Source organism: Salvia miltiorrhiza, chromosome 2 (genome assembly GCF_028751815.1).
Source record: "Salvia miltiorrhiza cultivar Shanhuang (shh) chromosome 2, IMPLAD_Smil_shh, whole genome shotgun sequence".
Lineage (NCBI taxonomy): Eukaryota > Viridiplantae > Streptophyta > Magnoliopsida > Lamiales > Lamiaceae > Salvia > Salvia miltiorrhiza.
Window position 1 is genome coordinate 33,890,430 of NC_080388.1, and position 15,087 is coordinate 33,905,516.

The 15,087-nt window shown below is 39.2% G+C and overlaps 1 protein-coding gene across 1 annotated transcript; it reads left to right on the top strand.

The window, feature by feature from the left end:
* Positions 1-3,103: 3,103 nt before the first annotated feature.
* On the top strand, positions 3,104-4,117 carry LOC131012108 (uncharacterized). The gene is made up of 3 exons (XM_057940023.1): positions 3,104-3,158; positions 3,328-3,618; positions 3,909-4,117. Exons 1-3 carry the CDS (start codon positions 3,155-3,157, stop codon positions 3,914-3,916), a joined length of 303 nt encoding a protein of 100 aa, XP_057796006.1. The 5' UTR covers positions 3,104-3,154; the 3' UTR covers positions 3,917-4,117.
* Positions 4,118-15,087: the final 10,970 nt, after the last annotated feature.

Consider the following 15,087-nt stretch of genomic DNA (forward strand, 5'->3'; position numbering starts at 1 on the left):
GCATTTGATGGTGCCTTCCATTCCTTGACCGCTTCGACCTTGGCGGGGTCTACTTTGATTCCTTCACTCGTCACTATGTGACCGAGAAACATCACTTCCTTCAACCAAAATTCGCACTTGCTGAATTTGGCAAACAGTCTCTCATTATGCAGGGTTTCGAGTACGATGCGCAAGTGTTCCTCGTGTTGCTCTTCAGTCTTAGAGTATATGAGGATGTCGTCAATGAACACTAAGACAAAACTATCAAGATACTGATGGAAAACTCTGTTCATCAGGTCCATGAAGACTGCTGGGGCATAACGCGTTCGAAACGCTGTCTTTGGGATGTCCTCTCTTTTCATTTTTAGTTGGTGGTAACCAGATCTTAGGTCAATTTTGGAAAATACACCGGCTCCTCTCAACTGATCGAACAGGTCGTCTATCCTCGGAAGAGGATATCTATTCTTTATCGTGAGCTTGTTCAATTCCCTATAATCGATACACATCCTTAGTGAGCCATCTTTCTTTTTGACGAATAGGACTGGTGCTCCCCACGGTGATACGCTAGGTCGTATGAAACCTAGGTCCAACAATTCTTGTAGTTGCACTTTCAATTCCTGTAACTCCGGCGGGGCCATTCTGTATGGTGCCTTGGACACTGGTGCTGCTCCAGGTTCCAGATCTATTGTGAATTCTAATTGTCGGTCTGGTGGCAAACTAGGCAAGTCTTCAGGAAAGACATCTTTGAACTCTCGAACCACACGAACTTCTTCGATCGTTTCCTCTACTTCATGTTCTCCTGTCAAACTGACTAGGAAAGCCTGACATTTTCCCTTCCTTATCATCTTTGTGGCCTTCATTGCTAAAATCACTGGTACTCTTTCTCCCATTCTTATGCCATGAAAACTTGCTTTCTCCTTTCCAGCGGATTGGAAATAGATCTTTTTCTCATTACACAGTATCGTGGCACCGACTTGAGTAAGCCAGTCCATCCCTAGGATTATGTCAAAATCTATTATAGCGATGACATACAATTTTGCCTTAAACGTTTTAGCACCTATGTTTAGCTCTAAGTTTGAGATAACGTCTTTAGCAGCCAATCTTCCACCACCAGGGGTGCTAACCTCTAAAGTTGTCTCAGCCAATTGTGGAGCCAATTCTAATCTCTTACAAGCAGCATATGAAATGAAAGAGTGGGACGCTCCAATATCAAACAAAGCTATTATCGGTACGTCAAAGACATTAATCATACCTGCCAAATTTCCTTGGTTTCCCGCTGCTTGATTTTGGTTAAGAGCATAAGCCCTAGCATTCTGTGGCTGTCCACGGTGTCCTCCAGGACCCTGATTTTGTTGCTGCTGATTCCTGGGGTTCTGCTGTTAAGGTGCTCCTCCGTTCTTCTTCGGACATGCTGAAGCATAGTGCCCAGTTTCCCCGCAACTATAGCAGACATTTATTCCTTTCAGGCATTCCCCTGAATGAGGTCGTTGACACTTTGGGCAAAGTGGTTGCCCCATTGCTTGCGGCTGTTGGTTCTGACGCTGATTCTGATTTTGGTTAGCAACCCATGGTTTCTTCCTATTTCCATTTCCAGGGTTTCCACCCATTCTCTCGTTCCATTTCCTTTTCCCTTTACCACCATCTTGAGGTGGTACAAGTCCAGACTGTCCTGGAGCTTTCCCTTTCTCCCTTGGTAGCAATGACTCAATGGTGAGAGCCCTGCTCAGTGTTTGTGCGTAAGTGAGACCTCCCTGACTTGCTAGGGAGATTGATATCTCGTGGCGCAGTCCGTTCCTGAATTTCTCGGCGCGTTTCTCATCAGTGTCCACTAAGAGTGGAGCATATCTTGACAGCTGGTTAAAGGCCCTATCATACTCAGTTACTGTCCCAGCCCTTTGCTTCAAATTCCAGAACTCGTTCTGTTTCTTCTGTCTATAGCATCCCGGTATGTACTTCTCATACAACTCATTCTTAAAATCTTCCCATGTGAAATTTTCCAACTGTTCTTCAGTCATTGTGCGCCTCACCGATTCCCACCAGAAGTCGGCTTCGTCTACCAGTTGGTAAGTTGCGCAAGTCACTTTGTCTTCGTCATCGCAACGGATGTAGCTGAAAATTCGCTCTACTGCTCTAACCCATTTCTCGGCATCCGTGGGATCACCCAGACCATCAAACGTTGGTGGCTTTTCTTTACGAAACTTTTCTTCAGCAGTATGCTCTGGTGCTACTTGAGGGATAGGTTGTTCAGGGATGAATCCCCTGCCGCGTCCGCGACCACGTCCTCGTCCCCTACCGCGTCCTCTTGGCGCGTCTTCCATTCTGATTAACGGACGAAATCAACACAAATGTGAAACTCATTCCGCATGCATGCATACATGTATACATACATAGATATACCCAAGGTATATTACTTCTATTGTGTAACCCTATGAAAGGCTAACTCTATGTGGAAACTGATCTATCTTGGTGGAATACTTAAGTGAATCCTTAATCTTATCTCATTTCTGCTACGTTATAACATATCTATGTTTAACGTCTCTATCTTACCAGTCCTTACTTAAATCGATCAAGCGGAGCTATCACGACTAACATTCCCAAGGCATTCTTGGGTGGTACTCAAACAGTTGTAAGAGGACCCTTCATTCTGATCGTATAGGCAGTGAACCTAAAACGATAACATAAACTTTCTCATTCATTCATTCTTTTTGAAACCTGAAACACGTGGACATTACATGCCACAAGAAACTTTTCTATTGCCGGAGAGATTCAAAGAATCTAACTCGACCATACATCTGGTATTCGTGAAAGGCTCAATAGTCCTAAACACGACTTTAACTCATCTTATCGTTAAGGGCTCGGGTTGTCCCAAACACGATACTTAGCTGGTTATATGAGTGAAAGACCCAAAATAACAATATGAAAGTGATTAGCAATTCATAACTTATAGCATATGGAAAGCGGTAAGCAATTCACATAGCATCATTTACTGAAAGCGCGCACTTCTTGAAAACTCTTCAAACGTTTAAAATCTTTGAAACTTTGAAATCGTACCTTCTTTTTTTTTTGCGGCAGTGTGACGGCGAGCTGAGGTTCAACAACTATCTTAGAAGTCTAGAGGTAGGGCTGGCAATTTTCGACACGACACGAAAACCCGACACGAAACCGCACGGAATTAATGGGTTAGTAACACGCACGATAAGGTTCGGGTCCTTATCGGGTCGACCTGATAAGGACCTGATAATTTCAGGTCGGGTTCGGGTTGGGTCGGGTTCGGTTCAGGTAACCCGATAATAATATTATTATTTTTATTAAACATTTATTTTAATTTTTAAACTTTTGATTTCTTAGTAGGGTTTTTGGTTTCATACTTTCATTCCCGCCGCACACACCCTTTCGTCCCTTCCAAATTCCAATTTCCATTCTTCCAACTCCCAGTCCCAGCCTCCAGCCGCCGCACTGCCCCGCCCCGCCGCGGCGCCGCCCGCACTCGACGTCGACTCTCACTGCCCCGCCCCGCCGCGGCGCCTCCAGCCGCCCGCACTGCCCAGCCTCACAGTCGCTCCCTCTTCGCCAACGCCGGTGATTCCTTCAATAGTCACCCCGCCCTCACTCTCAGACGCAGTGGATTCTCGGACTTAGGTAGGTAGAATGGGATGTGCCATTATTTAATTACCTATAGCAGTTGTTGACTAAATTAGTTCCGATGTAAGTTTGGTGTTTGGATGAGAGCTTTTTTTCATCTTTAGCATCTCGTTGGTCACCTGCTGTCAATTTTTTTTGGGTGTTTGCTCCTGATTTAGGTGATAAATTTTTGTCTTCATTTGTGACCATTTCAGTTATGAAATCAATTATGAAATGAGTGCTTGTTCATGAATCATAGATTGTGGTTAGTATGGGCCTTTGAGTTTGTGATTTTGCATTTTGTTCAGACAAGTGAAAGAGTAGTATCACTCCACGGTCTTCGCCTCTTCGGCTGCCTTTGGTTTCCTGAGCGAAAATTGAAAACAGCCGATGGCGATATTTTCCTGAGCGAAAATTGAAAACAGCCTTTGATTTTGCATTTTGTTCAGACAAAGTGACAAGAACTATTTGTGGATTGGACTCCAAGAACAGGCACTAGATGGCGATATTTTTATGTTGTTAGACTTTTATTTTGTTGAACTTGATTTGATATGTAATTCACATATTATTGTATTATTATTGTGTTGTTTTAATCAGGTCAAATTCGTGTAATTATTGTGTTCGTGTTTAATCAGGTCAAATTCAGGTTATAAGCATATCGTGTCGTTATCGTATCGTGTCAATCCGATTTAAATCGTGTTGCTATCGGGTTCGTGTCGGGTTCGTGTCGTGTTCGGGTTTGAGTAAATCGTGTCGGGTTCGGGTTCGTGTCGAGCAATTTCTTAACAGGTCGTGTTCAGGTTTGGCCTTAACAGGTCGGGTCGATATCAGGTCGACCCGATAACGATCCGACACGCACGATTTGCCAGCCCTATCTAGAGGTACTAATCTAGACTCAACATTAGAAGCTTTTGGTTATCAGAGACATGAAAGAAAACCTGGCTCTGATACCACTCTGTCACACCCCAATTCTTGAAACAATAACTATAATTGGGGTACGACTAATCATCTAAATGAACAAGGGAGAATCCTTGCGAAATCCGAATAAAAGGGATCATAATCGGGCTTAGCCCCTTTGGATGAAGAAAGACAAGTATTCAAGCGATACGAATCAATCAACAAACATAACAACTTCAGGATCACAAGTTTAGTGTCATGCTTCAGATAACCAATATTCACTGATCGAAATACTTGTGAGTCAAAAGTCTAGGCTCAACAAAAGATATTGTTTAGAGTTACAACATAATAGGTCTTAAGTTAAGGAACAAAAGACACACTCTATATATATATATATATATATATATATATATATATATATATATATCTTTTGATTTGCGCGCAATTGTCACACTCTATTCTGTTACTCGCTGTGATCCCGGACCTTTTAGCCACCGACGGATCTCTGTCTCCCACTGACTTGGACTGAGGGCGTAACCCAGCCAAGTTTACTTTGACCTTGGGATGCTACCCAGGCAGGCCTCATATTTCTCATGCTCCGGAACACATCCAGCCGAGCACCCTTATAACGCCTCTGGTTAGAGCCCGATGGAGATCAACCCACCGAGTCAACTAACAAGTGTATACAATTCTCAAACAACGTATTAGGTCATAAGAGAACCTCAATTGATTAACTGTGCGAGCCTTAAACATGGTAGAGTGCACAAAAATATTTATTGGATAAACAGTTTGTATTTCATGAAACATTTAAGCTCATTAGCTCAATCATACATTTGGAAAATAAGCCCACCTGTATAGGCAAAGCCTGTCGTTAACGTTATCTCTGAATCGGAATAGCGGTGCTAATCCTCCTGTTGCTCAAAGCCTACAAGAAATCTATTCTCAAAAGGTCTCCTTGAATCTAATCTTAAGTCACGGTGAAGTGCTTAATATTCTATGATTCACTTAGCCGGGTTTTCAAAATTTAAGAATAAATAATTGAAAACATTTCTCTTGAGTTAAGAACACCAACAATATTCTTACTCGACTTTCTTTAGTAATTGGAATTATAAATAAAACCAATTAAATCATAAATACTTTTATTGCAAAATAAAAATGCAATTTCATGTCATGCTTGTAAAATTATATACGAACAGAGTGTATGCACTTGCAAAAACTTATACTGGTATGGTGGTTTACTGGAATGACACCATTGATATGCTTGAATTTACAGTTGAGTAAATGAGATAAGGGCTCAAGAGAGAACCTTAAGAGGTTTCGGTTGAGAATCGTTCTGTTGTTGCTTGAATGAGGAGTTGATAGTTTAACTTCTTACTGAAGGGATAACGAATGTGCCGAGAAGGGTGGAGTAATCTTATCAATGGTGTTGGGTGATGACAGTCGAGAGAGGAGAGAGAGAAAAGAGAGGAAAGAGAGAAGAAAGAGACGCCTGTTATGGGGGATGAAAAAGAAAGGTGTTGGTTTATTTAACCCCATTTACTTAGCCATCAAGTATTGGATAAATAACACATGCTTAATTATCCACTTGCATAAAATATCTTATCCGTTAACTATGTTTATCCACTTGCTTTGACTTCTCTCTCTCTAAAGTTAGTTCCGCACCAGAGCAGGGGAATGCTCGCCAGTGCAGAGGAAAGCTCGCCAGAGGAATCACTCGGCAGAGGAATCACTCGGCAGACGAATCACTCGCCAGAGGAATCACTCGGCAGAGGAATCACTCGCCAGAGGAATCACTAGGCAGAGGAATCACTCGCCAGAGGAATCTCCCGGCAGAGGAATCACTCTCGTATTTTTTTTGTTTTAATTAATATGAAATGCACAAAATAAAATTTAAATAACTCAAAAAAAATTACAAAAGCTTTCGTAAATCATTTTTGTTGGAATTAAATAAATTCTTTTTCCTCAATCCGGCGTGAATCATCTTAAATCTAAGTTCAAAATTATTCTAAATTTAGCTCGAGGAAACGGGGTATTACATCGACCAATCGAGCGCAACGCTAAATTGGGGTCATAAAATTGTGTAAGGACGGATTGTGTTGTCCGTCACAACACTAGCGACGAATTTGAGATAGATATTTCATCGCTGAAAAAGGTCTTCTCTTCGTCGTCGTATTGTTTGTACGACGATATTAACGACGAAATCTTTTGTCGCAAGTTACAATGTCGGGTGCCCTGTCGCTAGCTTTTTCGGTGGTCGACATGGCTGTGCCGGCCGGCAATAGTTACTTTGTGATGAAATTTCGTCGCAATTATTTCCATAAAATTGTAATTTTATTTTTATTTTATATCTCCTGTATATATTAATTCTAAAATTGCTATATAAAATATTATGTTTTAGTGCAATAAAATCGAATATTAATTAAAACAACTCCATAATATACAATACAATAGTATCTTGCAATCAACAATTTAAACATTTAATAAGCTAAATCCAAGTTTAATAGTAAGTGTACGAAGCCTAAAACTCTAAAAGAATGACAATTAGGAGGGTGGTGGATTCTTTATCTGCTATAACATCTTCATAAACTCGGCTTGTTAAGCATGACTGCAACAACACATGCACCTCTGCTCGCATCTGAGCCCTTCTCACTTGTGCCTCATATAGTATTTGAGCCTCTCTAGCTTGCAATTGAGCCCGCACCTGAGCCTCCAATTGAGCTTTCATTTGAGCCTCGTACTCCTTCATCTTCTCACCTACAATTATATCAAACTAATGCTCTGAGCTAGCTCCTCCAGTGGATCTAGAGGTGAAGGTATAAGCATGAGATCGTGATCCAAATCCAAACACTTGCTTCTTTGCCAACACACATCCCACTACCTTCAGTAGTAACCTTTTCATGTCTACCTCCTGTAATTCAATGCCATCGCTTGGCTAAGATAACTATACAGTCTTGACTGTCATTTCAGCATATTTAGTAGTTTACAATACACAATAAGTTACGTTCAAATACGTAAAAATCGTAATAAATTAGTTTAGAGCTTTCATACTTGTGCATCTCGAGCTTCTCAGATGCGTACATTCTCCACCATTCACATACAACTTATTGAAGACTGCCTAATCCACTTGTTCATCCGTAACTCCTTGCTCTTTCTTCAATTCACAAAAATTACTAGAAGTTAGCAAATTTAATAAAATCATGGTACTAAATTATAAGTCACTTACAATACTGCAACGTGGTGTTGGGAATTTCTCAACCCCCATCTATGGATGGAAATACCAGACCCAAGGCATCAGGCTCAAGCATCCTATTCTTTAATGCTTTGCTCACCATAAGTTTTACCTCATCCTTTGTTCCAAAACTCCAACTACCAATTCCACACATTATGTCTCATGTAAGGAGGTCTCACTGGGAGATATTTATTCATTTTGTAGAATAAATCTTTATATCACTCAGTAGCCTTCAAATTTTATTTGGCATATACCATATCATAAGGTTTATTGTACTAAAAATCCGATCGATTGAAACTAATTTCAGGTACAATAATAATGTTAGAGCAATTAAAACACTTGGATAATATAATAATTAACTAAAGTTGTCAGTAAAATTAAATTAATTAATGAATTGCGATATCTTAAACACAGAAAATAATAAAATCAAAATGATTTAAACTATTTTAAGTCTATTAGGAGGTCTTATCCTAATCCTCATAGGAATCCATATCTTAGCCCATCAACACCAATAAATAGGGGAGAGGTGAGCACATAATTCCTACACCAGAAGAGCAAAAATTTTTGCCTCCCTCTACATAGTAGTCGAAAAATTTGCTCCCTCATACGGTGAGGATTTTGTCCTCTTCTCTCGGCTATTATTCTTTTTAGTTTGTTGTCCATCTAACCTTAGAGCTGTAGGAGGGAATAAGCTAGAAGATTCTCAAATCGGATCCGCAGTTGCTAAAGTACTCAAAGGCCATTAATTTATAACAAGATAAATTATCAATCTCTAGGAGCATGCTAGCATTGATGTATTTCATTTTACTGTAGCTATAGTATTTATTTTGTGATAATTATAGGAATTAAATATGCATGATTATTTTAATAATCATCCTATGAGATCCTTGGCAGAGGAACTCCTCACTCGGGTTACATCAGAGCAACCTCCACATCGAGTACCAGGTGAAGTGGCGAGGTCGCCCGGATGAAAAGAACACCTGGAAGACAACGATGAAGTTAAAGGATTTTCAGCCGCTCATCGACCCCTACCTAAAGATAGTGGCGATGAGGGAATCGCCAATTTAGGTGGGAGAGATGTTACGGGATCTCAGGCCATAACAATATTTTGCCCAAGCCCCACCGCCGCAGGCATCTAAGTACCTATTGATGTAAGACTCTAAGGTATATTGCCGGTGACTTCTGAGCAGCTCAACATGCTGAGAAGATCAAATTTTAGGTGTTAGGACCTTTTTCTATGTATATAGAGTTAGTTGGAAGCATCAACCTTGCACGGATATTTTTTAAGTTCTAGAGCTTTTCAACGTCCATTGGTGGCTATAGGCCTATTTTTATTTTAGTTATTATATGGGAAAAAAGTTGTAGAAAGACAAAGTTGTCAGAATTTCCTTGAGTGTCCCCCTTTCTAATCAATTCATTGTAAAGTGTTGCCTATTGTACACATTGTTGCTACTAATAAAAATGGTGTTTGTGGCTAATGTGTATTCGATTACAGGAGTACTAAAGTACTTTCGGGTGTAAGTGCGCGTCGTCTCAGGACAAACTTTCGAGTGTGAGGTGAAAGTAGTCACTAGAGTCGGCTACTAGCCACATGGTGCGATTTACGCTAACGATACAAGCGCCTCGTGACATGCCATTACGCTGCCACTGTTGCATTCATCCCTCTATCTCGCCTCTTTTCTTTCCCTCAAGACTCTATGTCTCTCCAGAACCACCGTTGCCTTGACCTCCACGCCACCTCCGAAGAAATATTACACATTTTTGCAAAAAAGTGTGAAACATTGTAAAATACATTGTTATACAAAATTGAAAAAATTGTGTAACAGTGTATTTTACAAATGTGCGTAATTACGAAAAAGTATGTAATAGTGCAAAATACATTGTTACACATTTTTCACTATTATTACACGATTTTGCAAAATCGTGTCAATCGAAAAAAGTGTACAAGGGTAATTTAGTCTGAAATATTACTATATATTTCCACAATTTTATTCAAATGGCTAGAATTTCTTTTTTATATTTGATTTGACTAGACTAGGTTGTTGCCTTAGACTATCTTTATCAACAACCTACACCAACCCAACCTTTTAATAAAAAAATTATTTCTCTCTCTTCCACATACACAACCTATAATTTAACAACTTTTATACTTTATCAATAACCTACTACAACCTAAATATTTTTTCTTTTTTATTATTTGTTGTCATATTTTTTTATTATAAAATGCCAAATGGCATTATCTCATTTAATTAAAAAGGTTGATGACCTTGGTTGGTCTGCAATTTTTTTGGACAATCGGTTATCATGCTTACCAATATTTTATTAATTTTTTGGTTTAATCTTTTTGTCTTCTAGTTATGACCGGTGGTAGATGGTCATGGATAAATGTAGCCTTATATTCTCAATGCCAAAATGAAACAAAATTTCTCATTTATTTGGATCTTGAAAGTCTTATTTTGACCGAACTCCTTGGAGGCCCAAACCCACACACCAAAGCCCATCCTGGCTGACCCATTGCTTGGCTTCCAAAACCCTCTTTGCCCTAATTGCTAAGTAAAACTATGTTAGTTCTGATAGACGCTGGTTGATTATTTTAGTGAAAAAGAGTTAGAGGCTTCGTCGTTGAGTGTGAAGAGAATACGAAAGTTGTCATTCTTGTGTAATCGAGCGAACCTTGTTCTCTATCTCCCATGTCCTCTTTCTCACGAAGATCGAACAAGAAGCTTTATGTCTTGCTTGTTCTTCCCAGATTTGTGTTATCTCGCTATAGCTACTGAGTGGAATCGTCGAAGAAAGTCAAGTAAGTTGTGGGTGTGTGGAGTAGCCGAAGGTCATTGTGGTGCACATTGTTGTGCACTTTGAGAAGGAAACGCGATTGAGCCGAAGCTCTAACCCATGTTGCTCATGTTCTACCGTAGAAGTTGGAATCCCTCTGTCGCGCAGTTGTTGTACGAAAATTGTCGTTGCTGCTATTCGGAAGTTGTTGCTTCTTCTGCTTACTCTCCTTCCAAAGCTTGAAGAGCTCATTGGCTTCGTGCTAAGGAGTGCGTGGACGACCACGTGCCGTGAAAATACCCAACAGCGCCATAGATGGTACGCCGTCGCACCCCTATCTTGCTCTTGCTACCTCGGGATACAATGATCCAAATCACTTTTGGTAAGTCGAAGCTCTAATCTTAGGACCTCGCTAAGGTAAAGTGGCGAAACCTCTCTATTGTCTAATTTCTCAAAAATGGCTGAGTGGTGCAGTTTAGGCTTACGGTTTGTTGTCTACCAATATGTGTTTTGATATGTGATTAATTTTATTTAAATTATGTGTTTTTATCTTATTGATCTTAAAATTGTTGTTTGCCTTGTGAATCTGCTCTGCTTTGTATTATTATGTTGCACCTGTGATTTTGTGAAGGCGTTTTAGTGTTTGGTCTCGGTGTTCAACCTTGTTGTGTCTTCTTGTGATAACTTCGTATGACGTATTTCTTTGGTATGACTAGGGGTGTGCATTCGGTCTGGACCGGACCGACCCAAATTGAACTGACAAAATCAAAAATTGAGAAGATTATTTCGTTGGACCGACCCAGACCGACGAAACTATAAAAATGGACCCAAAACCGACTGAAACCAAGCCTCAGTTTCAGGTCAAACCGTGAGAGAGAGAAAGAGCGCTAATCTGCTCAAGCCTGAGGAACCCACTACTAAAAAGAAATTGGTGAAAAAACCAAATAGGGATAATTACACTACCAGATTCATCGAGTATTTTTTGGAACTCGTGCCCTAATTCCAAACTCAAGCACTCCTTAGCACAAATCTTCAAAAATTTCGGATACGAGATACAATACTTTTCTATCTGCCTCAATTTCGACTTCACCATTACAAGATGCAACAACGGAAGTCTAAAAATCTTCCTCATATCCATTATCATCATACTCTCCTCACATGACTCCTTCGTCTGCCATAGGCCGTCGAGCGATGCCGGACGGCAGACCGTGAGAGCCGAGAGAGAGAGGACTGGAATCTCAACGAAGATTGAACCTGAGTCGCGGTGTAGGGAAAGGATTGGTGCAGACGGGAAAGAGGTGCTGAGTCCCGAGAACGGTGTCGCAGGCCAGAGAAGAGGGTCTGCCGACTACTATTTGGACTGGACAACTCACGAGAAAGGAGAGCGATGATGTCACTGTTTGTTTACCTACGAATTTGAAATGGAAACATTAGATTTTTTTAGCGTTTGCAAAAGAAAAAAACTAAATTATATATAATACTAATAAAATATATATTTATTAAATATAGCGAGTTGGTTCGGTTTTCGGCGGGTTTGGGTAGCCCGGAACCGAAACCGAACCAACAACATTTCAATCCTTAATTGTGGAACCGCCCCAGACCAATTTCAACTGTCGGACCGCCCCGAACCGATCGACCCGATCCGGTTCGACAGTTTTGGTCCGATTCTACTCACCTTTTGATGTGACTTTTTTTCATGGAAAATCTGATTTTAGTATCTGGAAGCAGAAGATCAAGTGTATTTTAATTCAACAACACGTGTTTAAGGTTATTGATCATTAATTTATATGCTGAAAATGAAACTAAAGAAAGAAATCTGATATGAATAAACTTACATTGTCCTCTATCATACTCAACTTATTTGACTGTGTGTTTTGAAAAGTACGAGTGTGTGCTAAATATTTGTAGTGTAAATTGGAAGATCTATACACTGAAAAGTCGCTACCATCCAAATTATTTTTACTTTGAATTTTTTTTTTCACTTTGAACTTGATTTGTCTAAGGATATAGATGAAAATTTGAATGTATTTTCAAAACTTGTGCAAGACATTAAGTTGACTAGCGATGAACACATTGATGATTATGCCCATATTATGTTGTTGAATGCTACATTGATGTCAAGTCTACTATTAAATATGATAGAGATAATGTGACTTATGATACTGTTGTAAATGCTTTAAAAAGCAAAGAACTTGATTTGAAGCATAATGTTGGGAGAGAATCTAAGACGAAGGTTATGCATGCGAGAGAGACAGTAAAATCAATATAGGTTTCAAAGCATGCTAGTAACCAAGAGAATTAATGATGACACTAAAAAGAAAATTCTCATAAGTCGAGGACTAAAAAGTGTTATAACTGTGGTAAACCATGTCATTTTGCTAAAGATTGCCCTAGATCTAGTTCTAGTTGTAGTTTTAGGGGGTGTATTCAATTAGGATTCTACAGGATTTTGACAGACTTTTTAAAATTCATGGATACTAGTGGATTTTACAAATTTCATAGATTCTATATAGAGTCTAGGAGATTCTATTAGATTGTTTCATAGACTTTATTAGATTCTTATAATAAAAATGACTATTTTAAAATATCTCAATTAAAAGTACCATGCTTAATAAAAACATAGTCCTACTTAACTACCGAGAATCAATTTCTCAGAAAATTCCCACCAAAGCCCATCATCTTCAAATCTGAAGTAGAGATATAGATGTATTCAAGGATTGCTAATAACACAAGATTGGACATTACTCTATGCATGACTATGAGAGAAATGTGTTGGAACCTATGAAGTAGACCATATTTGGATAAGAGAAGAATATGAAAAACTGTCGAAGATGCATACATACTAACCTTCCATATAAATGCAAGCAAATAGTAAACCAATTAACCAGTCAGAATACTTCAAAGTGGCAAAAACATCACTCAAACACATCCTCAATAAGATCTCAAGGCAGCCTTGAACTGTCTGTTCCCATCATCAGCACAAAAAAAACACCATAGAATGCAAACAAACAAAAGCATCCCTTAACTAGGGTTTGTCAACTTAGAAAGCGACAAGTCTTGATTCTTCACATTGACAGTAGATTTCAGTTTGAAGCATAGTTTGGCGAAGTTTATCGTGAGAAGCGCGACGAGTGGCGGGCACCACTCACTCGGCGCAGTGTACTGAGAAATTCAAATTTCCTTAAACTCCTGGACCCACACAATGCCCTCTTGCGGCTGCAACTTAGTCTCTCCCAACAGCCTCACACCTTCATACATCAGTACCATTTTCAGATACATTTACGAAAGTTTGTAGTTTCAATACCAATTTCACTACTTCAAATGTGGTTTTGTAAATTTGCGTTGCATCAATAATTCAGTACCAACCGGCCGAGTAGGTCTTTGAAATTCATCCGTCCGAATTTTCCAGATTTATAAATCGATTGCTGACGAAATTCGAGAGAACACGAAAAAAGAAGAAGTTGGATTTAAAATCAAGATTGCGGCAATTTTGTTGTCGTCGACGGTGGTTGAATTCTTGAAATTCTTTTGTTAGAGGACAAGAGGAGAAAATTGAGAGCGTGGTTAGTTCATATTTTTTCGCTGCTGATGTTTCATCTTCTTTTGTGAGGGAGGCAATACGTCAAAATCTTGTGGGAATAGAAGAGATTTCTGCAGAGATTTTTTATTTATACTAGCTAGGGCATTTGAAATCCTAAGAAGACTATCAATAATTAGATTCCTCAGAAGTCAATGGAATTTTCAATATCACTAAATTTGGATGGAATCTTAAAAGTTCTAATTGAATACCATAAGATTTTTAAGGATTTCTAAGAATCTAGATTGAATACCTCTAAATTTCTAAAATACAAAAAAAAAATCCTGTAGAATCCTAATTGAATACACCCCCCAGTTCAGATGGTCAGTCAGAGTCTGATGATGATATGCAAAATGAGCATGCTAACTTGGCTTCTTGAGGTGATAACATGGGTGATTTATTTTCGATTGTTGGAGCATGTGATAACTTGATGAAATCTACGCATTCTAATTATGTGTGTGAAGTGAATGACACGTAGATTATGGTTTCTCTTTTCATATGTCACCATTTAAGAATCTATTATGGTCGGGATCGGGTACCCTACTCGAAAAAATCAGGTACCGATCCCGAATAAGGCGGAAAACCCTATTCCGACCCCGAACCCGATTTCTTAATCGGGTACCCTAATACCCGACTCGGGTATTCGGGTACCCTAAATTACTCGGTCAAAATGGCAAGTTTCAATAGTCAACTTTGAATTCGGGTAAATCAGGTATTATGGTACCCGAATTACCCGATTTGGCTTAATAGGGTATTCGGGTACCCTAATACCCGATTTTCTAAAAAAAATTCGAAAATGTATCCCCTATTTTCAGCCATTGCCCTATATAATTGTGTACGTTTTAAATTTTCTGTATTAACAAATAATATATAACATCAAATGAAGAATCAACAAGCACAAATCTCAACTCCCAAGTCTAAAATTTTAAATTGAACGAACGTCTTAAGTAACCAAGTAAGTTGTTAGTTGTTACACAAACAAATATCAAATGCTCAAATAAATCACAAA